Source organism: Cheilinus undulatus, linkage group 2 (assembly GCF_018320785.1).
Source record: "Cheilinus undulatus linkage group 2, ASM1832078v1, whole genome shotgun sequence".
NCBI lineage: Eukaryota > Metazoa > Chordata > Actinopteri > Labriformes > Labridae > Cheilinus > Cheilinus undulatus.
The window spans coordinates 1,498,500-1,523,970 of record NC_054866.1 but is presented as its reverse complement, the minus strand read 5'-3'; the positions used below and the strand labels follow the sequence as shown (position 1 = coordinate 1,523,970).

At 41.2% G+C, this 25,471-nt stretch overlaps 2 protein-coding genes across 2 annotated transcripts; one reads left to right on the top strand and one right to left on the bottom strand.

The window, feature by feature from the left end:
- The first annotated feature begins 18 nt into the window (after positions 1-18).
- Positions 19-13,641, top strand: slc37a4a (solute carrier family 37 member 4a). Its single transcript, XM_041800501.1, has 9 exons — positions 19-266; positions 366-598; positions 3,985-4,228; positions 7,518-7,676; positions 7,768-7,853; positions 10,193-10,306; positions 10,401-10,539; positions 10,770-10,949; positions 12,832-13,641. Exons 1-8 carry the CDS (start codon positions 119-121, stop codon positions 10,934-10,936), a joined length of 1,290 nt encoding a protein of 429 aa, XP_041656435.1. The 5' UTR covers positions 19-118; the 3' UTR covers positions 10,937-10,949; positions 12,832-13,641.
- trappc4 (trafficking protein particle complex subunit 4) lies at positions 13,534-25,461 on the bottom strand. The gene is made up of 5 exons (XM_041800530.1): positions 25,254-25,461; positions 23,145-23,319; positions 14,223-14,326; positions 13,899-14,025; positions 13,534-13,780 (listed from the first exon to the last, which is right to left on the bottom strand). The coding sequence occupies exons 1-5, from the start codon at positions 25,426-25,428 to the stop codon at positions 13,702-13,704; spliced, it is 660 nt and encodes a 219-aa protein (XP_041656464.1). The 5' UTR covers positions 25,429-25,461; the 3' UTR covers positions 13,534-13,701.
- Positions 25,462-25,471: the final 10 nt, after the last annotated feature.

Below are 25,471 nucleotides of genomic sequence, written 5' to 3'. Positions count from 1 at the left end.
GTACACAGCTGCTTCTGTGCAGAACATCCTGAAGCAAAGTTCACATTCACAGAAGAGGTCTGACAGAGAGCAGTTGTTCTTTCGGTTTTTATTCTCTTTCATCGGAGCATCTGCAGCCATGGCGAGGCCGAGTTATGGATATTACCGAGGCACCATATTTCTGGCCATGTTTGTTGGCTACACACTCTACTACTTTAACAGAAAAACCTTCTCATTTGTCATGCCCTCTCTGATGCAGGAAATTGAGTTGGATAAGGATGACCTGGGTATGAAACACTGTTTTCATTTCTTTACTGTATCCTTGGTACAATCTCACATTTCAGCTGCTCTGAATAGTCTTGTCTTCCCCTGCTCTCCTTTCTCAGGCATGATCACCAGCAGTCAGTCTCTGTCCTATGCCATGAGTAAATTCATCAGTGGCGTTCTCTCAGACCAGATCAGTGCTCGCTGGCTCTTCTCCATTGGCTTGTGCACTGTGGGAGGCATCAACATGGTCTTCTCTTGGTCTTCCACTGTTGCTATCTTCTCTGTCCTCTGGTTTTTCAATGGCCTCGGTCAGGGCCTCGGCTGGCCTCCATGTGGCAGGGTGCTGCGCAAGGTAGCTAAAACACAACCCAGCATAGAAATGCTTTGTGTTAACACTGAGCTGGAGATCACTCCGAAAAAGGAACCAAAACTGACCATTAATCAGGAACACATACAATGTTAAAAAGATTAGAAAACAGGATGAAATCAAACGCTTTAAATAAAACAGGCTCAATACAAACGTATGCAAACCAAAACAGCAGAGAGGAGGGGGGACTGGGCCGCCGTCGGTTTATTTAGAGGAACTTAAAGTGAAACATTTAATTTTCATACATTTATTTCTGCCTATGTGGCCAAATTCATCTTCAAACGATTCACACAATGTCTCCTAACTGTCTCTACTTCCACTATTACTGCTACACTAATGTTATGATGATTGTGTTAAAGAAAGCTCCGTCTTAGGCCTCCACCTAAATACAGGACTTATAAAAAGCATTCACTTCTTTGGGCACTTTATTGATTTTATAACGATTTTATCACTGTCAATATTATTTTTTCTTTTTTGGCATAAAAAATACAAAAAACTTAAATGTCAAAGTGGAAACAGATTTCTACAAGTAATGCCAAATAAATAAAAATAGGTAAGGTAAAATAAGTGACTGAATAAGTATTCACCCCCTTTAAAATGACTGACCTGATCCAACAGAGGTCCAGTCAATCTGTGTCTCAGTGACCTGAGTCTGGAAGGTCCTGTCACTGGTTAATTAGTATTCCTGGCTTCCATTACACCATGAAGATAAAAAAAACACTCCAGTCACCTCAGAGAAAAGGTTGTTGAAAAGTATAAGTCAGGAGGTGGAGACAGAAACATTTCCAAGTCTCTGAACATCCCCCAGAGTTCAGTTAAATCCATCGTGAAGAAATGAGGGAATATGTCACATGTGTAAATCTGCCTAGATCAGACCGTCCTCACAAACTGAGCGGGCGTGCAAGAAGGAGACTAGTGAGAGAGGACACTAAGACACCTATGACTACTCTGAAGGAGTTCCAAGCTTCAGCAGCTGAGATGGAGAGACTCTGCAGACAACAACTGTTGGCCGGGTTCTTCACCAGTCAGAGCTTTATGGGAGAGTGGCAACGAGAAAGACACTGTTGAAGAAAACTCAGATTCAATCTGGACTAGAGTTCACCAGAAGGACTGTGGGAGACTCCATGGTTAAGACGCCAAACACTGACATCACCACAAACACATCGTCCCCACTGTGAACATTGGTGGCAGCATCATGCTGTGGGGATGCTTCTCAGCAGTTGACCCTGGAAGGCTTGTAAAGGCAGAGGATGCAGCAAAATATAGGAAAATCCTGGAGGACAATCTTCTTCAGTCTGGCAGAGAACTAGAGCTCAGGAAAAGATTTATTTTCCAGCAAGACAGTTTTGCAGAGAGCAGCTTGAGCGGTATAGCAACACTTGTGTGAAATCTCAGAGTCCAGATGTTTGATCCTGACTGAGACCTATCCACACAGACCAGTCCAGATGTTTGATCCTGACTGAGACCTATCCACACAGACCAGTCCAGATGTCTGATCCTGACTGAGACCTATCCACACAGACCAGTCCAGATGTTTGATCCTGACTGAGACCTATCCACACAGACCAGTCCAGATGTTTGATCCTGACTGAGACCTATCCACACAGACCAGTCCAGATGTTTGATCCTGACTGAGACCTATCCACACAGACCAGTCCAGATGTTTGATCCTGACTGAGACCTATCCACACAGACCAGTCCAGATGTTTGATCCTGACTGAGACCTATCCACACAGACCAGTCCAGATGTTTGATCCTGACTGAGACCGATCCATACAAACCAATCCAGATGTTAGATCCTGACTGAGACCTATCCACACAGACCAGTCCAGATGTTTGATCCTGACTGAAACCTATCCACACAGACCAGTCCAGATGTTTGATCCTGACTCAGACCTATCCACACAGACCAGTCCAGATGTTTGATCCTGACTGAGACCGATCCATACAAACCAATCCAGATGTTTGATCCTGACTCAGACCTATCCACACAGACCAGTCCAGATGTTTGAGTCTGACTGCGACCTATCCACACAGACCAGTCCAGATGTTTGAGTCTGACTGTGACCTATCCACACAGACCAGTCCAGATGTTTGAGTCTGACTGAGACCTATCCACACAGACCAATCCAGATGTTTGAGTCTGACTGAGACCTATCCACACAGACCAGTCCAGATGTTTGAGTCTGACTGAGACCTATCCACACAGACCAATCCAGATGTTTGAGTCTAACTGCGACCTATCCACACAGACCAGTCCAGATGTTTGAGTCTGACTGAGACCTATCCACACAGACCAGTCCAGATGTTTGAGTCTGACTGAGACCTATCCACACAGACCAGTCCAGATGTTTGAGTCTGACTGAGACCTATCCACACAGACTCAGAGCTGAGACTGGAGCCAAAGGTGACTCTACTAAATACTGACATGCAGGGGATGATTATTTCTGTAGTCATTTATTTTGCCAGACATATTTCTATTTTATTGTTTTTTGCTTTGACAATGAGCAGGTTTTTTGTAAAAAAAAAAAAAAAATGTCATAAAAAGCAAAATTGTACTGACCATTTTTAACATGAAAGGGGGTCAATCAGCGACGAGGGGCAGTACTTTCAGGTGCGGCGAAGTCGTGATGTAAGCAAGCAGCAACAAGAGGCCGGTGCAGTTATGGAGGAACAGATTAGCGTGGATGCTGCTAAAGTGCCAGTTTTATCAGAACTTGAAGACATTTCTTTGTTAAAAGAAGAACAAAGAACAGCAGTTTTCTTTTCAACAACAAAAGTCATGTACTGACATGTCTACAGTCGCCATGGTTACCGTTATTCCTCTGTAGCTGTTCATCTCAGTCACGGCTACGTCACGTGTTTTTTTGCTCTGATTGGCCCGTAAAGATGTGACAGACAGAAAGTTCATCCAATCACACTCCGAGTTTTGTTCCAAATCCTCTGCCCTTAGTACTGAAGGTTTTCCAGATGGATGTGTGAAACAAATCCATCTAGTGGTCAGGTTACTTTCTCATAGCTTATTTGCTCCTTCCATAGATTCTAATGATTACAGATGCAGCTGATGAAGATGTCCACCTGTCTAACACTGCCTTCCGTTTAATTAGGAACACTGCAGCCTACCTGTCACTTTGCATCATCTTGTTCAAAACTTTAGATTTTGTACTTTTTACTTTTAGGTGAGTATATTTATAGACCAGTACTTTTACTGAAGTCAGATTTATTCACATAAACTGTACTTTTTATTGAGTACAATAGTTGTGTACTTTTTCCACCATTGCACTTATAATTAGAAGTCATCGTAGTATTTATGTCAAGAATGGTTTTCCTCTTAACTATCAAAGCCATGTCTTTGTTTCCTCTCCTGTCAGTGGTTCGAGCCATCTCAGTTTGGGACATACTGGGCGGTCCTCTCCTGCAGCATGAATCTGGCCGGCAGCCTGGGCCCCATCATTGCCACAGTCCTGGCCCAGACCTACAGCTGGAGGACAATCCTGTCAGTGTCTGGAATGATCTGTGTGGCATTCTCCTTCGTCTGTCTGCTCCTCATCAAGAATGAGCCCAAGGATGTAGGTCTGCCTAATATAGAGGCAGCAGCCAAACACAGTAAAGGAGGTGAGACACAATCATGTTTTCACTTTACTTTTCTATTGTTAATGGCACCAAGAACAAAAATGCTGACTCTACACACAGTCTTACAGGAAATGTACATGTGAAAGGTTTGATCTGTTTCATCCCTGATCAAAATGTCCTAATATTTCAACATTTCAGGATTTTAACCCTTAAAGGAACCCTGAATGATCAAACAAGTTCATCTGGTTGGATAGATATTTGTATCTCTCACATGTATATTGAACTAAAAAACTCACTAAATGTCTACATTTTGAGTAATTTCAGTTTATAAATTCACCAGGAGGCCACCATGTTTTGGTCCACACTGGTACTGGGATGTCACAGTGCTGCAGCACTCCTCACCGTTGCCATAGTAACCGCTGTTTCAGACTGGCAGCAAGTGTTAGCACTGCATCCCAGAGATGCTGCAAGTCTCACGCACAGAGAATTGTACGTTTTTAGATACCTTCTATATTTTCCTTGCACCAAGAGCGGTCAGACTAGACAGGAAAATGATAAATACAGAGCTATACTTACCTGTTTGTAGCAAATATTTACATCCACATGGGTAAAATATGTTTAAATCTGTTTCTTGATGAACCAGATGATGGCCAAGAACTAAAACGCGTCTGTTTAATAAAGTTGTTCTCCAGACTTCTACTCTTTATGAAGCTTTCTGTTTCCACAAGGTTAAAACCGTTGCATGTAAAGATAAACACAGCATGAATACACTGCTGGTTTGTGCTTTTTAAAGTAAAAGCCCACTTTAGCATTTCTTTGGAGAAACTCCCTTTCATGCTTTTATTTTGAAAAGCTCCCGCCACAAGTGACTGGATTCAGTGTTAGTGGAAACTAACACTGAATCCAGTCACTTGTAGGAGGGTTATTGAGGTCAAACTTAGGAGGAATGACAAAGCTTTGACAGCAGGGAGACAAAACCAGCATGCAGCATGTCTGGTATAAAAGCTGTTATCAGCAACAGCTGCAAGCAGCAAAACATACTGCCAGTCTAAAACAGCGGTTACTATAGCAACAGCAAGGCACACTAGTGACATCACATTATTTATTTATTTGCACATGATAAAACAAACAAGAACAATCACAAAATAATTAAAGAAAGCATCGTGTAGGGGAGGTTAGAAGCCAAAAAGGCTTGTCAAGGAACCTCCCCCTGATATAACAATAGTTAGTCTAGGCAGCAATGCAGGTTAGCTAAAGAAAAACAAAACAATAAAAAACAAACAAACAATAACATGACATAAAATAATTCAATCAGATCTAAGATCTGTATGATCTGATTACCAACGCAGATCAAAACGTGGCAACCTCCTGGTGAGTTTATGAGCTCAAATCTACTCAGAATGTGAGTTTCTTTTTAGTTGAATATAAATATGAGAGAGACAAATATCTATCCAACAAGATGAACTCCTCTGATCATTAAAATGCCAGTTTGATGTTTTATTGGTACACATTACATATTATTAGAAAATGTCTACATTTCTGTATGAAGGCATGGCCCACGTTAAAACCTGAATTAAAACCGGCATTTAAAGAGTTAACATCCTGAAAGGTGTGAGTATTTGGAAGTTTGATCAGAGCTGAAGTTTATTTCAAAGAGTTAGCTCCAAGAATGTAAAAGAAATACTTTAAAGTCATGTTTTCTGAGTGTTTTCTGTCCTTGACGTGTAGTAAAAATGCACTCAGACTCATTAAAAATGAACATGTACCAATAAAACATTCTTCAAACAAAAACATTTGCAGTCAACTGAAAAAGTGAAGAGAGTCCATGATAATATCAGAGGGTTAACTCCTTGTTACTCCAACTGTCTTTGGCCTAATATTTGTTAGATATAGAAGCTACATGTCTGACAGACGCATGTGTGTTATACAGCATGAGCTGTGACTAAAGGTCATCAGCTCAGTGGACTCTGTACCTGCAGTCTTCATGTGTGCTGCTGCAGCCACATACCAGTGTTTAAAGAGGATTTTCCCTCCTTAATTATTCTAGATCACCTGTGCTAGTGTTCCAGATGCAGTCCTGTGAAAACATAGCAGACATAGTGGCCGGAAAATTCTCCAGTTTTCAGCAATAAAAGTGATCTGATCTGAACCTCAAACCTCCACAACCTTCAGTCTTTACAGATTTTGAAAAGTCTTGGGGTCCTCCTCATTTCCCCTTTTGGTATCCTCTGTTTGCCTCGAGGGTTAACGTAGTGAATGAACTGCTTCTCTGCACACCTTCAGTCTGAGCGTCGCCAGGTCCTGTTGACCAGCTGATTCACGTCATGCTGAAAGGATGATGCAGGCAGCAGAACGTTCTCCATAGCGTCTCCAGACTCTCTCATATGTCTATCACACGTGCTCAGTGTGAACCTGCTCTCATCTGTGCGGAGCACAGGGCGCCAATGACAAATCTGCCATTTCTGGAGTTCTCTAGCAAATGCCAATCATGCTTCATGGCGCTGGGCTGTGAGCAATGGCCCCACTTGTGGTCTTCGGTTTAAGCAGAAACGTGAACTTTAGTGGCCTGCTGCAGGTCATTTTGTAGGGCTCTGGCAGTGATCCTCCTGTTCCTCCATGCACAAAGTAGCAGATAGCCGTCTTGCTGCTGGGTTGTTGCCCTCCTACAGCCCCCTCCAGGTCTCCTGGTGTACTGGCCTTTCTCCTGGTATCTCCTCCACACTCACTAAACGAAACAGTGTCCTGGGAGACAGCCTTCTTGCCTCATCCTGGACGAGCTGGGTTGTAGATACCACCTGAGGGTGCTGGAAGAATACAAAAGTAACCAAAAATCAGCCACCTGCAGAACCATTCCTTTTCTTTAAAGAGGCTGTCTTGCTAATTGCCTCTCCTTTCCACCTGTTGTCTGTCCCATTTGCACGACAGCAGATTCACAATCAGGGCTGCTTCCTACCTGGACAGGTTGATATCCTGGAAGTGTGACTGGCCTGGAGTACATTAGGATGATCATGTGTTCCCTTCATTTTTTTCAGCAGTGTATATTATATAGAACCGCTTTCACCCATGGAGGAACGCTTGTTTTTATCTCTGCGAGGAAAGTAATAAACATAAAATCAACACTCTCAGTGCTGTGATAGTGAGTAACATGATACCATGCTGTCAGCAAAAAAAAACCAAGGCTTGTCCCATTTCTAAACCACTTGGAGCCCTTGCAGCCTCATGCACTCAATCTCTTTCCAGGTGCAGTCAGTTAAGTCTTTGAGGGCTCAGGGTTTAGGAATGAGATTGAGATTCAGCCAAAGACTGAATGTAATGTGCGCTCCCTCTTCAGGATCCCCCAGTGATGAGAGCACTCTGTCAGAGTTCCTGCTGTCCCCCTACCTTTGGCTGCTCTCTGTCTCCTACCTGGTGGTGTTTGGGGTGAAGACAGCCTGCACTGACTGGGGCCAGCTGTTCCTCATTCAAGACAAGGGCCAGTCTACACTCATGGGTACATCAGACAGACACAAAAGACCTTTCTATTTATTTAGAAAGAGTTCTCATGCATGTTTCTGTTTGTGAACACTGTATTTTCTTCATAGGTAGCTCATACATGAGTGCCCTTGAGGTTGGAGGCTTGTTGGGCAGTCTGGCAGCAGGATACATCTCTGATAAGGCTGTGGCCACAGTAAGTTCAGTACACACCTGTACAGGGGGTGGAAAATACACTGTTAATCAGATCACCACTCTTGTTTTATTACATGTGTCTGCTGTTTGCTAACTCCACTGCTAATGCGCTATCTTTAAAGTCAATTTAAAGTTTTTACTCCCTAAGCTAAGCTACACAACCTCCTCAGCTACACAACAACGACTTAAGACATCATTTTTACATCACGCTCCTCATGACCAGTGATTATATACAGGTGAATGCCAATAAATACGATTATCACCAGTAAGTTGATTTATTTCAGTAATTCAGTTCAAAAAGGTAAAATAATTTATTATGTAGATTAATTATACAAAGACTGATTTATTTAAAGTGTTTTTCTTTTAATTTTGATCCTCATGGATTACAGCTGATGAAAACTTAAATTCAGTGTCTCAGAAAATTAGGATATTGTGGAAAAAGTTCAATCTTAGAGACTCATGGTGTCACACTCTAATCAGCTGATGAACTCCAAACCTGCAAAGGTTTCCTGAGCCTTTAAATGGTCTCTCAGTCTGGGTCAGGAGCTACACAATCATGGGGAAGACTGCAGACTGGACAAATGTCCAGAAGACGATCACTGACACCCTGAACAAGGAGAGAGTCACAGAGGGTCACTGCTAAAGAAGCTGCTTGTTCACAGAGTGTTAGATCCAAGCATGTTCACGGAAAGATGAATGGAAGGAAAAAATGTGGTAAGAAAAGGGATAACCACAGCCAATGACGCCCGTTCAAGCATTTGAGGAGCTCCACAAGGACCAGACTGCAGCGTGTGTCAGAGCTTCAAGATTCACCATGCACAGACGGATCCAGGACATGGACTACAACTGTCCCACTCCTCGTGTCAAGCCTACCAGGACATTTTAGAGCCCTTCATGCTGACCAGCTTTATGGAGATGCTGATTTTATTTGTCAGCAGGATTTGGCTCCTGCCCCACGCTGCCAAAGGTACCAGGACCTGGTTTAAGGACCCTGGTAGCTCCAGCAAACTGGCCTGACCTAAACCCCTCAGAGGATCTATGGAGTTCTGTGAGGAGGAAGATGAGCGGTACCAGAGCCAACAAGGCTGAAGAGCTGAAGGCCACTATCAGAGCACTCTGAGCTTCATAACACCTCAGCAGTGCCACAGGCTGATCGCCTCCATGCCACGCCACAGTGCTGCAGTAATTCATGCAAAAGGAGCCCAGACCAAGAACTGAGTGCTCCACACGCATTACAAATATCATCTATATAATATTTGGGTTTACCTTTTTTAGTTGAATTACTGAAATAAAAAAACTTCTGATTGATTGAGATGCACCTGTATGTCCAACATCACTTCTCCATGCTTTATGTCTGTAAGGCATCCTTTGTTCTTTGATCAGAAACTTGTTTTGTTTCTTTGTAAACCCTTAATAGATGTTAAACACTGCTGAAAAACATAGAGGGAACACATAATCATACCAATGTAACTCCAAGTCAATCACACTTCCAGGATATCAGCCTGTTCAGGTTAAGAAGCAGCACTGATTGGGAATCAGTTTCACCTGCTGTTCTGTAAATGGGACAGACAGGAGAGGCAATTATCAAGACCTCAGACCCACTGTCAGACCACATGCTGGTGCAGTGGGCCCTGCACCAGCACCGGGTTCTTCATGACAATGCTCTGCCTCATGTGGCTGGAGTGTGTCAGTAGTTCGTCCATGATGAAGGCATTGGTGCTGTGGACTGGCTTGCCTGTCCCTAGACCTGAAACTAATTGAACACCTCTGGAACATCATCCACCGCCACCACGCCATGCCACAGACTGTCCAGGAGCGGACTGATGCCCTGATCCAGGTCTGTGAGGAGATTCCTCAGGAGATGAGATCATCAGGAGCATGCCCAGACGTTGTAGGGAGTGCATACAGGCACGTGGTGGCCATACACACTACTGAGCCTCATTTTGAGTTGTCCTGAGGAATTTCACAGAAACTGGATCAGCCTGTGATCAGATTTTCCACTTTTATGTTGAGTATGATTCTGAATCCAGTCCTCCATGGGTTAATGATTCTGGTTTCCATTGATCGTTCTTCTGTTATGTCGTTCTCAACATATTCCACTATGTAATGAATAAAGATTATCACCTGGAATATTTCATTCATCCAGATCCGGGATGTTATTTAAGTGTTCCCTTTTATATTTTTGATTGTATTTCATTGGACGTAGTCCTGGCAATGTGGTTTTTCAGGAAAAACAAAAGTAAGGTTTTAAATAACATGAAATAATAGTCATTTTGGATTGTTCTGTTTGTTGTAAGCAGAAACACTTTTCAAGATTCTTATTGTTCTTATTTTGCACAGCATGGCAAAAAGATTTACGGCAATCCCCGCCATTTCATCCTGATCTGCATGATGGTTGGGATGTTTGTGTCCATGTACCTATTCAGAGTCACAGTCACCTCAGACAGCTCAACGGTATTCCCTTCACCTCTGACATCCCACTCAAATAAATAACAGGTGATCTTAACCAGAGCACACTGCATGTAATTCTCATGGCTTTTTGTATCAGGTGTGGATACTTAGCCTGGGTACTGCCTTTGGTTTTTCCTCCTATGGACCAATAGCATTGTTCGGAGTTATAGCCAATGAGAGTGCCCCATCCAACTACTGTGGAACATCCCATGCAATCGTGGCCCTGATGGCCAACAGTAAGTTTGCTGATTATCTGTGTATCATCACATACACTTGTAATTTTGCTGTTTTAAAAAGTCAGTACCATACTGAAGCTTCCCTGTTAGCAGACTACATAGTGTTATTTGGCTTTTTGAAGTCTGTGTATTGTTATGCATGCCCTAAGACGACACCAGTTTGGATAACAAACCTTTTTCCTTTTGCTCAATCTTTGGAATAACCCTTTAATCCATCCATGTCTTCACAGTTGGGGGGTTCATGTCTGGGCTGCCATTCAGCACCATTGCCAAGCACCATGGCTGGGAAATGGCCTTCTGGGTTGCAGAGATTTCATGTGGTGCTACCACTATTGGATTCTTTTTGCTCCGTAACATTCGAACAAAGATGGGTCACGTGCCAAAGAAGGCGGATTAAAATGGAGCTTTGTGTAAGTTCAAGCAGGAAGACTGTTTCCTTTCCATTCATGCTTTCAGTCAGTATTAATATTCAGAGATGGAAAAAGTACCTGAGTATGGTACTCAGGTACGTTTACTCAGGTTAAATCTACTTAAGTGAAACTAAAAAGTCTTTGATTTAATGTTTGCTTGAAGTACTGACTAGTTGCTAAGAAGATAATCTAATAGCAGTTATCTTTCCAGTGTGCTGACATTTTCTGAGTCATTGGTTGTATTTTCAACAAGCATTTTATAAACAACACAATATTAGATCAAACATAAACCGTTCCTTCTGTAGGAACTTATACTAATACACTAGGATGGCATAACATGCTGCTTGAACCAGTATGAATGACATCTGTTTTTATCTTCTTTATCACAGTAGAATTTAGAGCCTTGTATCAACTGTCATGAAAGCTAGGGCTGCACAATTTGAAAAAAAAAATAACTGTGATTAGATGGCTTCATATTGCAGATGTGAATAGCTGTATTGAGGGGAATGATGATTTTTACTTCTTATTTTGAAGAAGAAAAACATTTACAAAAATGAGAAAAGTAAGATTTGGGGTCGGCAGTAGATCAGTTATTGAAGGGGTCATCGGTTCAAGTTCTGGTCAGACTATATCTGGACTTTGGCCCGGTAGCTGGAGAGGCGCAAGTTCACTTCCTGAGTACTGTTGCACGGCACTGAACCCCCAACAGTCCTGGGCAGCACTTCAGTGACAAAGCAAGGCCATCACTCTGTCAACGCTCTGCACTTGTACATGTCCATGTCCTGTCAGGGCATGTTTGCATGTAACTCAGTCAATGTGTGTGTAATACTGTATGTGTAAACTTTCCTTCAGGGATTAATAAAGTTTGTCTTCTTATTTTTTGCAAACTATTCTATAAATTGATGCTCCAGTGTTCAGAACATCTCTGCTTTAGGTCAAAGAAATACTGCAACTTGTGCTGTTTGAAAACTGCAGCAGGACATATTGCAGTTTAATCTAAACTGCTAGTAATTTCCTAGCCTCAGTAGCCAGGTTGTGCAGAAAAACATGACCGTTCCTTATTGTTCATAACATGACAATATGGACGTCTGAAAAGGGTTTTTCAGGTGAAGTCACACCTCTATAATGAAGGGAAATTCACCAGCTGTTTATGGATGAGATGCAGAATCATTCTCTATGTGCTGCTATGTAGTCATAACCTTGCAAAGCAGATGGATTTGCCTGTTTCTGTGTTTCTCACTGGCGAATCTATCCTGAGCCATTTGGGTCCAGTTAGAAAGTGACAGGACCAATCAGCGTCGAGGGGCAGTATTTTAGGGCACAGTGCAGTCCTGATGTTAGCAAGCGGCAACAAGAGGCCGGTGTAGACATTAGCGTGGATGCTGCTAAAGCGCCAGTTTTATCTGAACTTGACGACATTTTGTTGTTAAAAGGACAAAGAACAGCAGTGAGTTGTTTTCTTTTTAAGAAACAACAGAAGTCATGTACTGACATGTCTATAGTCGCCATGGTTCACGTTAAGCAGTTCTCTATGGTACTTACTCCTCGTTAAGGCTGCGCCTTGCTAGCGGGCACGTCATGTGTTTTGTTGCTCTGATTGGCTCGTAAAGATGTGACAGAACATTCATCCAACCATACCCTGTGGAAAGTCTTCTTTCAAAGGCTCTGCCCTTTCCTAGACACTGTGTTTTAGAGTTTTTCCAGATGGATGTGTAAAACAAATCCATGTGGCATGTCAGTTTAATATAACAGAGGTGGAAAAAGTACCAGAGTATCGTACTCAAGTAAAAATACTTTTATCTTAACTCTGGTCCAATCCCTTTCTGCCATTACCTCTATCTGCAGCTGCCATATTTTAAAATCTGTTCTCTCTCTTCCACAGTTGGTAGTTTCAGTAGAACCACTGCCCCCCTCCTCCTCCTCCATTACATCTCATCGATGTCCAGGTTCAGCTCCTTCATCGCCATCTCATTGGTGTCTAGGTCAAGCTCTTCAGGAATCTCATTCTCATCTTATCCTACTCAACCACCAGTGCCTAGACTCCATGGGGGGAGGGGGGGGTTATCCTGCTGCTGGCCTCTTCAGGTTCATAAAAACATCACCATGGAGTCTATTCACCAGACAGTTCACAGTCTCAAACATTTACAAACTTGTAACATAAATGACTGTTAGTCATATGAGTCCCTCCTGACTGTTCACAGCTTCCTTTACCCCAGAGCAAACTGGACACTCTGAGCAATCATTGTATTTGCAGTTTTTTCATACTTGATTTTTTAATATATGTTGTCAGTCGGTCTCACAACACATTGTCATAACTGAAAGCTCTGAGAGGTGTTTTTTAAATCCTGTTCTGAATAAATGTTTCTATACATTGTTTTACCGTGAATAAAACAAACTCAATCATGAAAAATTAACAAATTAACATGATCATATATCCATGTTTAAAAACATTCTTTTTAACACTTAGAAAATTCTCCTTGTCTTGTAAAAGTGTGGCCAGAGGCTTTTATAAACAGGTTATTATTTTATTTCTGTAAACTGAAGTAACATCATACAATAATTCCACATGAATGAAGCCAAAATAGCAGTTTCATGCAGGCTGTCATTTTATTCTCACATATTTACACAACATGTATTTACACAGTGTGAATTCCCTGTTTGAAAAATGATTTAAACATTTTTTTCTTCACCAGCTCTAATCTCAGGCTCTCCATGTATGAAAATCATAGATGCTGAATAATTCTTCTTTAAATCAGGATCCAGCTCCAAAGTTCCCAGCTTTCTCTGCGATCTCCAGAGCACTCTTCAGATTCTGGTCAAAGAGTTCACACCTGCAAAACAGAAAACTTAACATTCAGGGACTACTGGATGAGATGTATTTTAAGTATCAGGGTTAGAAACAGAAAAACAGACAATTGAAGGCCAAACTATCATTAATTTCTTTTTTACCTTATTGGCATTTCCAGAGAATAGAAAGGGTTTTTGAGGGCAAAATCTGAATAAACTTCATAAATCTTCCTCAACAGAGCATCAATGCCGGACTGCCGAGGGTCAGCCAACACGATAAACTTTATCCCTGAAATACAGTTCAAAGAATTTATTTAAAAATACACATCTCAAAAAATTTAAGGAGACATTTTAGGAGGTTTATATTTTTTAAATGGGCCTGTATGTTAGAGTGCAGGAGTATTTTCCATGGACCACTTGGATTAAATATTATAGTTCTATAATCTTTAGGTGACCAGACTGCATCAAGTCGAACACTCCACTGACCTGTGAGAGTCTGGAAGCAGTGCAGCTTGAAGACATCCGTTTCTAGCATTTCAATCCCTGAACTACCAACTTCAGGAGACAGCTGTGAACCAATAGCAAAAAGCCTGGGACAAAGAAAAACAGGAAGTTTAATACAGGAATGAACAATCACTATAAAACCAGAATAAAACCAAAGCTAAGGCCCTGGTTACACAACATTTTCAGGTGGAAACTTAAAACTTCTGCTGTCTACACAAGGATGGCGTTTTGGGTGCCTGATAATGGAAGAATTTGGAAACAGGCTCCTGTGTTGAACGTTTTCAAAACGTTCTCTGTCTCCTTGTGGACTTTCAGAAAACATACATGCATATTACGGTTTCAGCTGATGGCCTGGCATGCATGCTACAGTGTATTTGGTGTTTCCTGCGCTCTCTTGTGCACAGTGCAGACAGCAACATTTTCACAATGCTGCCGTCTGCACTGGGAACTATTTGAAAATGAAGACAGGAAAGGAAACAGAGTGTGTTGTTTAAACTTGAAAAAAATAATTTAAATTGAGCAACACATGACTGATCAACTAATGTTTCACAATAGCTGCAGAGAAGAGAAGGTAGTTTAACCCTGGAGCTTAGAGCAAGCTCTTTTGTTTTGTTGGAAAAAACTTTTCCTGGAGTAGTTTATCACCAAGTGAGGTCAACATACTGAGGCTTCTTCAGGCAAGCTCACAGATACACTATATTGCCAAAAGTATTCACTCACCCGTCCAAATAATCTAAATCAGATGTTCCAATCACTTCCATGTCCACAGGTGTATAAAATCATCACCTAGGCATGCAGACTGTTTCTACAAACATCTGTGAAAGAATGGCTCGCTCTCAGGAGCTCAGTGAATTCCAGCGTGGACTTTAGAGCAGTGGAGACGCCACTTCTCCATCTGGCAATCTGATGGACCAGTCTGGGTTTGGCAGTTGCCAGGAGAACAGTACTTGTCTGACTGCATTGTGCCAAGTGTAAAGTTTGGTGGAGGGAGGATTATGGGTGTGGGGTTGTTTTTCAGGAGCTGGGCTTGGCCCCTTAGTTCCAGTCAAAGGAACTCTGAATGCTTCAGCATACCAAGAGATTCTGGACAATTCCATGCTCCCAACTTTGTGGGAACTAGGGCTGTCACCTTTTATAAAAAACAACTTCAAGCGAATTTAGAATATGACAATGTGATGTTTGAAATACTTCCTCACAGCGCTTCTAAGATGTTTTGGTGTCATAATTGTCCATTCGTTGCTACGGTTGCAAAGGCCTTCCATTGTAAAATAGCATAGCAAACAGCAAACAGAATCTTAATGGAAGTCAAGAGGGCATAAAACGGACAAGTTTCTCTGAGGGCACCCTCTGCTGGGTCAAATGGCAAACTACTTTAGACTGCATGATACATTGGTAGAGGGTGTATTTTGATTTCAAACATCTCATTTCAGTTCAGGTATGAACTTTTACTCTCAGGTTCGAATGAATGTTCGAATTTTGAACAAAAAATGACAGAACACCTTTGGGATGAATTAGAGCGGAGACTGAGAGCCAGGCCTTCTGGTCCAACATCAGTGTGTGACCTCACAAATGTGCTTCTGGAAGAATGGTCAGTCAGTCACTCCTCATGAGCAGTTTGCTCATGAGGAGTGGGCCAGAATACCTGCTGAGAGGTGCAGAAGACTCACTGAAAGTTACAGAAATCTTTTGATTGCAGTGATTGCCTCAAAAGGTTGTGCAACAAGATATTAAGTTAAGGGTACCATCATTTTTGTCCAGGCCTGTTTCATGAGTTTGTTTTTTAAAATAATTCTGTTGAACCACAGTTCAAAAGCAATGTCTGATTTTTCATTGGTTAATTTTAATTGAATTTTTATTTATTATCACTTTTGTCAGATTCAAGTTATTTGTGTGACCTTTGTGGGTTTTTCTTTCATTAACAGAGGGGTACCAACAATTTTGTCCACGTGTGTATTAAACCCTCTGGATTAAGAATGGGATATCCCTGAAGTTCATATACGAGACAAGGCAGGTGAGCTAATACTTTTGGCAGTAAAGTGTATCTGCTATCATGAGGCTGGTTTTCAACTTTCTCTATACACACAGGCTTTCTGCTGTGTGTGAATTCACACAAAAGAGCATTTAGAGTATCATTTGAAGCTTCTTCCACATGAAAAATTTAAATCATAAGAAGTGATGATTAATATATAATGGTATAGCAGTTAAAATAAAAAATCTGACTGCTGCATGCTGGGAGAGAGACCCTGCATAAATGATTCTTTTAAGTGGTAAAAAAACGGGCTCATTTTGCCATCCTAAATGTAATGGGGCTTTTCCACCACAGCTTTTTGCTGCGCCAAGCCAAACCCAGCCGTGCTGATTTGCATTTCCATCACCAGTTTGGGTGCGCCGAGCCGCGCTGAGCCACGCTCAAAGCAGGCCAGCCCCACCTTCAAGCACGCCATGCTGATGTCAAAGTGCTTCGCGGGGTCCGATTTGATGGGGGGATAATCCCTCCATGATCAATTTTCACCCCAAGGGGAGAGGGGGAGATATGTTTTACCCCTGCCTCTGCTCCAGCTGTCCATAACAGCAGTGTTCTAATGTCAGCATTCACTCTGTGACTTAAATATTTATGACACAAGACCAAAACTTGAGATTTCTGTGCTCACACTACGGTTGGATAGTTGTGCACGTCTTCTCACACTGATGAGTGAGATCAGGAAGGACCAGGCGCAGATCCAGGATTACACATTTTTCTCCACCTACTAATAACAAAAGTTTGACTCTTTCCCCTACTTACAGACAAATGAATTCTAGACTTTTAAAACATAAAATGCAGATGTTCATAACATTTCGCCCATGACGGAGTCTGTCTTTAATTCATTAACTGGCGCTAGTAAATAACTGCCCAATCCAAAAATATGACTGTGTTCATTTTCTGTTCATTAGAGACCCACAAATCAATAATAAGGAGACTGTTCTTTAACTTAAAAGCAGGAAAATTCTCTCCTTTGGTGATAAGCCTGAATTATTGTCGCTGATATAGAGACAGGGAGAGAGAAAATAAAAAGAGCAGCTTGCAGCGCTGTCAGTCTAGTTTGATTTTGCTGTAAAACGATGTAAAGTCATTCAGATCAGACAGTGTAGAGAGATCGAGGAGGGCTCAGAACACTGCATCATCAGCTCTAGACGCGCCCTCAGATAGGTAGCTCAGTTGTGGTGGAAAAGCAAAACTCCTGCTGCGCTGGGCTGCCGTGTAATGGAAAAGTGTTTGTTAATACATAATTTGCAAAGTTCACACAGAGAAACTCAAATCTGCTAATTTAGATGGACTTGGGCTTGTATAGTGCTTTTCTAGTCATCTGGCACTACAGTGTGACAGAAGAACTAACATCAGCACAATGAACTTAACATTAGGCTGGTCCCTGGTGAAAGAGAGGATTAATAACCTGCTTTCTTTATACAGAAATATTTTACTGTATAAAACACCAAATGTACTGTCATGATGACAATGCAAGCTTCGTCTTTCACTCAACATAAACCACCAGCATGTTTAGAGGTATGAAAGTGTGGAATAGTCTTTCATCAGACATCACAGGGTAAACTTGTAAACATGAGTTTAAAAGAGGTTAAAACAACATCTAATGACAAAGACTCTCTCCAGTCTGAATCAGATTCTGAAAATCTGAACACAATACTAGAATGCTCTTTTCAATATGACTGTGTCAGTGTGAAGTCACTGTTGTAAGAGGAAAGGTCACATTCAAATGTATTCTGACAACACTTCAGCCAATGAGACTTAAGTGTTTTTGATTTCCAGCAGGTTTATCTTGGATGGATTGTTGTCTATTGTAACTGTAACTGTATTATCATAATAATTCATGTTTTAATTATGATTTTAACATGTATGTTTCTCCTGTTTGGAATTTTATTACTGTAAATCTACAGGAATTTTTAGTTTTTTCCTTTGTGGACCCCAGGAAGAGTAGTTGCTACTCCGGTAGTGACTAAGGGAGATCTAAGTAAAGGTCACACCTACACACTCACAGCATTTCACTGATGGCAGAGGTTGCTATGGAGAATTGGCCATCAGTACTAGCTAATCCCATTCATACGCATCCATGGACATTTATGACACTGGTGAAGCAGTGGGCGCAAACTGAGGTTGAGTGTCTTGGCCACAGACACATCAACATGAGACTACAGGAGCTCGCGGTCGAACCTTCTGACTGCTGGTCAACCGACTCGACCTACTGATCCACAATTAAGTCAGACAGCCTTGAAGTCATGAAAAATACACACAGAAAAATTTTCTATTGGTGTAGATGAAATTTGATTTTATCAAATTGATTCAAAATGTAAAATACACAATAACAGGGCGACTGGGGATCAGTAGGTTGAGTCGGTTGTCCCAAAATCTGAAGGCTGAGGGTTTGATCCCCAACTTCTGCCGTCACATGTACAGTCATAGACGAAAGTATTGACACCCCTGGAATTTTTCCAGAAAATACACCATTTCTCCCGGTAATTGTTGAAATTACAAATGTTCTTGGTATACACGTTTATTTCCTTTTTGTGCTTTGGAGCAACACAAAAAATCTGAAGAAAAAGGACAAAATTGACATAATTTTACACAAAACTCAAAAAATGGGCCAGACAAAATGATTGTCCCCCTTTTAAAACTGTGGGTAAATCATTTTATTTCCACCATGTGATGCTCATTCAAACTCACCTGTGGCAGTAACAGATGCTGGAAATCTAGAAATCACACCTGAAGCCAGTTAGAGTGTCTAAAAGTTGACTCAGCCTTTGTGTTGTGTGTCTGTGTGTGTCACACCAAGCATGGAGAAGAGAAAGAAGAGCCCAGAACTGTCTGAGGACTTAAGAAGCAAAACTGTAGAAAAATATGAACAATCTCAATGGTTTCAAAACCATCTCCAGAGATCCTGAAATTCCTTTGTCCACTGTGTGTAATATAATCAGGAAGTTTATAACCCATGGAGCTGTGGCTAATCTCCCTGGACGTGGACAGAAGAGAAAAACTTAGTGATGCACGATAACTATTTTTTTGAACCGATACCGATAACCGTTAATTTCCTACTCCTGATAACCGATAATAACCAATTCAATTTTTTTCAATTGTTGATTTAACAAAATAAGTTTATTTGATGTTTTTATGCACATCTGGGGGTAAGAAGGGGTTAATATGTAGTGAGCAAAGATATTTATAACTAATTTTAACTAATATCACTCGTGTTTTTTTAAAAAACAAAGACTGACTTTATAACTGTTATTATAGGTAACTTTTTTTAGTTCAACATTTGTGTACCAAGTACAGCAAACAACTGACAGACGGTTTTCCCCCATACAACCAAAAGATAACAGGCTGTTATGCTTAACAAATGGAGATATTTGGGGGTCTGGGTTTTTTTTTTCTCTTAAGCCAGAATTAAAGCAAGCTGATGTTTTACATAAAGATTAAAAATATGCACTGACATAAGTCATATCAGAAATAGGTTAAGAATATAAAGTCTACCGTGGTCTAACTGAATGAAACCACGTCAAACAGAGCAGGCAGGGATACGTCTATGAAAGTAGCGATGGATCAGGAGACTGTCAGACTGATTTTGTTATAATGTTGCACCTTTTGGCTCTGGCAAACTTTCTGCAGTTTTCAATGCCTGCCTAGGACCAGAGCTCCGCTGACTCGGTCCTGACACCTAAAGCTCAGGCTAGTGGCTGCTGCCGCTTTGTTTTAACGTTGTTAGGATGATGACTGTAAGTGACTTATAAGATCCATTGAGTACTTCTTTGTACTCTTTGCAACCTCTGCAGGGGAAATTCTACACACACGGTCGTGTTATCCTCCCCGTAAATACTGAATAACGACACCGTGTTGTTAGCATTTTAGCACAGGGGCTGCTGCTTCCTCTTCTTCGCCAGTGCTTTAACAGCGGGTCGTGTACTGCGGCGCCAACTGCTGTTTCGGAATGTGTAGTCTCCTGAGAAAGAAAACAAACACCAGCACTGCTGTGCTGACGTAAATATATATATTATCGGGACTCATCGTCATGATATCAGACTGTTAAGTATGACGTAATAATTTCCTGTTATCGGTGGATAAACATCCTCAGTCAACTTCCACACAAATTCAGGCTGTCCTGCAGACTCCGGGTGCAAAGGTGTCAGCTGGGACCATATGGTCATCTGAATGAGATGAAGCGCTATGGCAGGAGACCGAGGAGAACCCTACTGCTGACAAAGAGACATAAAAAAGCCAGACTGGAGTTTACAAAAATGTACCTGAGTAAGCCTCAATCCTTCTGGGAGAACATTTTGAGGACAGCTGAGACTAAGGTAGAGCTTTTTGGAAAAGCACATCATTCTACTGTTTACAGAAAACAGAATGAGGCCTACAGTCAAACATGGTGGAGCTTCAAGGATGTTTTGGGTTGTTTTGCTGCTTCTGGCACTGGGTGCCTTGACTGTTTGGAAAGAATCATGAAATCTGGAGACTATCAAGAGATTTTGGGCCGCAATGTAGGGCCTAGTGTCAGAAAGCTGGGTCTGTGTCAGAGGTCATGGGTGTTCCAGCAGGACAATGACCCCAAACATACCTCAAAAAGCACCAAAAAATGGTTGGAGACAAAGCTGGAGAGTTCTGAAGTGGCCAGCAATGAGTCCAGATCTAAATCCCATTGAACACCTATGGACAGATCTCAGAACTGCTGTTGCAAGAAGCACCCTTCAAATCTGAGAGACCTGGAGCAGTTTGCAGAAGAAGAGTGGTCCAAAATTTCAGTTGAGAGGAGTAAGAAACTTGTTGATGGTTATAGGAAGCGATTGGTTCCAGTTATTTATTCCCAAGGGTGTGAAACCAAATATTAAGTTGAGGGTGCCAATAATTTTGTCTGGCCCATTTTTTGAGTTTTGTGTAAAATTATGTCAATTTTGTCTTTTTCTTCTGATTTTTTGTGTTGTTCCAATGCACAATAAACATGTTTATACCAAAAACATCTGTAATTGCAACAAATTCTGGGAGAAATGGTGTATTTTCTGGAAAAATTCCAGGGGTGCCAATACTTTTGTCCATGACTGTATATGTGTCCTTGGGCAAGACACTTAACTCCAATTTGCTCCACCTGCTTCATCAATGGAGTGTAAGGGTGAATCCCATTTCTACCCCTTCCCCTTCATCTGCCCCTTCTCCTTGCCACTTGAAACAAAGTGGTGAGGGGTAGGGTTGGAAAAATTCCCTTAAGAAACGGGACATCACTTGATTGCAGTTCATCATCACACATTGCCGATAAACAGCTGCGCCATCAGAGGTGACTATAAAGCTTCGACCATCTCGTTCATACTGCGTTGATCTTCTCCACTTATTTATACTATTAAAAACCCTTGTTTACATGTGTAGATACCAAAAACACAATAAACTTAAATCCTCAGTGGCTAAAGATTGAATATATGAGAAAATACAACTGTTGTGTTTTCTATAATCATTATGCCGAAAATATTTTTTCATTTATGTGCCTCCTTCATAGTCTGTTGAGCCACTTCACAAGTGAACGCAGTGCATGTAGGGGAAATTCATCATACCCCTCGGTTTCAAGTGTGTTCCTGGAAAATCTTTTTTTTTTTTTAAAGATTTATTTTTGGCCTTTTTGCCTTTATTTGATAGGATAGAGTCGGAAACAGGGGAGAGAGCGGGGAGAGACATGCAGGAAATAGTGCCACGGGCCGGGTTCGAACCTGGGTTGCCTGCGTATATGGCATGCGCCTTAGCCACTCGACTACCGGCGCTCCCCTGGAAAATCTTTTAAGGGCTATATAGCCCTTGGCCCTTAGCCCTACCCCTGGATTCAAACGAGAATTGGGACACCACTTCACCTGGCATGACTGCACAAAACCAAGGTGTAGGGCTAAGGGCTAGAGATGGGATTCACCCTAAATGTCTATGTGTAAAAATGGGATGGGCACATACTGATGGGCAAAAGTCAGACGGCTAGAAAAGCACTATACAAGCTCAAGTCCATTTACCATAATAATACCAAAGACAGTAGTCTTATTATTAATGTTTTATTGTTTTGGTGTAAAACTACCTGTTTCAAACCAAAATTTTCAGATCACTACTGTGGGAATGATCTGCTTAAATTAAACAAAAAGGTAAAAACTGAGGAGGTGATGTGATACTATATGTTACTGTAACTGCACAGCTCACTCTGAATTATATTACAAATATTATTCCTAAAGTTTCCATGAACACTTTCATAAACTGTAGATGGAGTATATTCTCAGGTAATATTTACTAAAAATGATGGCACTCTTCAGCCATTGTAAAGCCACAACTCAGAACACAGCTTGTAATGTTGAGTTTGATGGACCCCAGGAAGACTAGTTGCTACACTGTAGCAACTAATGGGGATCCTTTTAACAAGTTTAACAAATAAACAAATAAGCTTAGTACCATGCAGCAAGTTTGACATGGCCAGGCTTTATTTGGGTAAGCTCTATTTGGACAAGGGGTAGCTCTAATCAGAGGAGATATCGCATGGCATAAAGCTATTTATCACTTTCTTAGTGAATTCAGGCCTTCCGCTTGAATTGTGTGTACCTAGTAAAGTGGCGCTTGTTTGATACTGCTTCTGAAAAACCTTCATGCGGTACATTTTAAGTGTGATAGATTTCATTTCTGCAGTAATCAGGGTCTGGATGGTGTTAAATTTTAGCTTCAGCTAAATCAAAGTCAAATGAAACAGCCATGGACTTTCCGCTGTGAATGCAGTGGATGGCTTCAGCTAAGTTCTAAGCCAACTTTAAGCTGTAACGCCGAAGTCTACTCCATTTATGTTGGTGGCAGTGCTGCAGAGTGAATTTATCTATTTGGGTGTGTCTTGTACCTGGCTCAACATCTTTACTTACGAGTGGAACATAGATGCAAGCATCAGCTTCTCATTGGAGCTGAGACGTGCTCGTCCAAAACGAATCGACACTGGATAATTAGAGGGATCCTTTAAGTATTCAAGGATGTCTTTTCCTTCTGCCGTGTTTTTGCCAACCACGTCAACCCCGTTGATGGACAGCACTGCATGACCCACTGGAGGGAAAAGAAAAGAAAGTTAACATTGTCAGTTCAGAGTAAAGGGAATTTGTGCAGAGAAAAGATGCACAGCCAAAAGGTCAGCATGGTGTACAGAGTACTTATTTGGTGTAGAGCACTTTTAAAAAGTATTGATATTTAATGAGTAGTTTGACAAAAACCCTGCCTGTTGTGCCTCTGGGCTGCTACTGTAGAGACTCACTGGCACATACACAAACAGACACAGTAATGCAGACCCTTAATCTCTGCATCAAATCAGAAAGAATGGCAGAGATAAACTGCAGCTTTGTGGTATCTCTTTCCACCAAAAGGCAAAGGCAAGTAGGCATTTCTGGCTTCTAACAAATTTTCATCTCAAATAAAAAGACCAATAATAATAAAAGCCAGGAAGATCATGTTAGACCCATGTTTAATCTGCACTTCTTGCATTTTCCATCCTACCACAGGTAGACCTGTTACTCACAAATACCAGGAGGGACAAACCATCTGTATATGACTCAAATGAAAGTTATTTGAATTTATTTGGTGAGCCAACTTTATAAATCTATTCCTTGTCATCACTAGTGAGTAGATCTTTGTATTTAATTTGAATCTCTTTTCTTAAAATTTAGATTATTTTAGCATTTGTTCAAAACTTAACTTAAATAGAACGCAGAATAATTCACTTACTAAAACTGCTTAAACACAGGGATCAGTGTAGCCCAGGGGTGTCAAACTCATATTGAGTCCAGGGCCAGATTTGCTCCATTGAAAAATCCTGAGGGACAGACTATTACCTAAGAGCCTAACAAGGTCAACATTTGAACATAAACTGTCATTTTCACCATCAGTAAAATATGAAATAAATATTTAAAAAACCACTGATAATAAATCATTCAGAGATGAAAAAAAAGTAAAAATGATAAGTTTAAATGCTCAAAGCCTGAGATAAAGTCAAACTTATTAGTTCAAAAGGTCAAAGCATGAAATTTAAAGGCAAACTAATGTTTTTAAAAGGCAAATTAATGAGATAGAAAGTCAAAATCACAAGTTTAAAAGGTAAAAATATGACTTAGAATTCGGAATTGTGAATCTTGAAGGTCAAAACATGAAAAAAGTAAAAATCATAAAGTTAAGTAAGAATTATGAGATGCAAAATTGAAAACATGAAATGAAAACATTAATTTCTTTTCCCACCTTCCTGACTTTTTATCTAACTTCTTTTACTCTTGACTTTTTCCTCTTTTATAATTTAACAACGATATTTGAAATCATAAAGGTTTAGTTTACACGTTTATACTGGAGGAAATCTGCAGACCTCAGACTGCTGGGCCAGTTATAATAGAAGGATGGTATGATCTTTGGGGCCGGATTCAACTGTACCACGGGCCAGATTTGGCCCCCGGGCCCTGGGTTTGACACCTGTGGTGTGGCCTACAAAACAGATCAAAATGAGCTGCATATTAAATTAGATAAGAACAGCATATACTGCTACTGTTATAAGTATCGTGTATCGATATTAGCGATACTGGCTCTGCATTATTTGGTATCAGAGCGATATTTACAGTATCACCCACCACTGACTATTCTAGAACCTTTTTCATGGCGGGAGACAAACAACTGGTCGGTGCATTACCGCCTCCTTTTGGCCTGGAGTCTGGGTCAAACAGCTATTTTACTATAAATTATTGAACAAGTCCTGCATGTGTTAAACCCTGAAGCTTTGTAAAGTCACTGTTAGGTGGTGTCTGAGTATTCTTCTACCTCAGACAAAGGCCGTTTTAATGGACCACCACTTGTCTAGCATGCTGACGAGTCTGTACAGAGAAATAACATGCATGCATGAAGTGTCCACCTTACAGAGGTTAATCCTGTCCGACTATGTTTAAGTCCAGGGCAATGTTAAGAGCTAAATTAGCTGAAAAAGCTAACAACAAGCTCACAGACGTTACCTCTTATTCCGTCTCGCTGTCCAAACGAAACAACCACCTTTTCATCGTGATGCTTGAGCACTAAATCTAAAGGATAGCTAAATGTTTTCTCGGCCTCGGCTCTCGGAATATAGTTGTCATATTGGTAAATCAAGCCCCCAGCCTTGTTGACCACATACACACTGAAGATCACCATTTTTGCAACGCCTTGCTCAGCTGACACTAGTGTCACGTGACCT

Bases quoted from the DNA above. Each gene is read 5' to 3' on its own strand.
- trappc4 (XM_041800530.1), bottom strand. From the start codon at position 25,428: ATGGTGATCTTCAGTGTGTATGTGGTCAACAAGGCTGGGGGCTTGATT. The intron at 23,320-25,253 runs GTAACGTCTGTG...TTTTCCCTCCAG, and splicing joins ACAGCGAGACGGAATAAGAG to TGGGTCATGCAGTGCTGTCC. The intron at 13,781-13,898 runs GTAAAAAAGAAA...TCTGTTTTGCAG, and splicing joins TCTCTGGAAATGCCAATAAG to GTGTGAACTCTTTGACCAGA.
- slc37a4a (XM_041800501.1), top strand. From the start codon at position 119: ATGGCGAGGCCGAGTTATGGATATTACCGAGGCACCATATTTCTGGCC. The intron at 267-365 runs GTATGAAACACT...CTCCTTTCTCAG, and splicing joins GTTGGATAAGGATGACCTGG to GCATGATCACCAGCAGTCAG. The intron at 7,854-10,192 runs GTAAGTTCAGTA...TATTTTGCACAG, and splicing joins CTGATAAGGCTGTGGCCACA to CATGGCAAAAAGATTTACGG.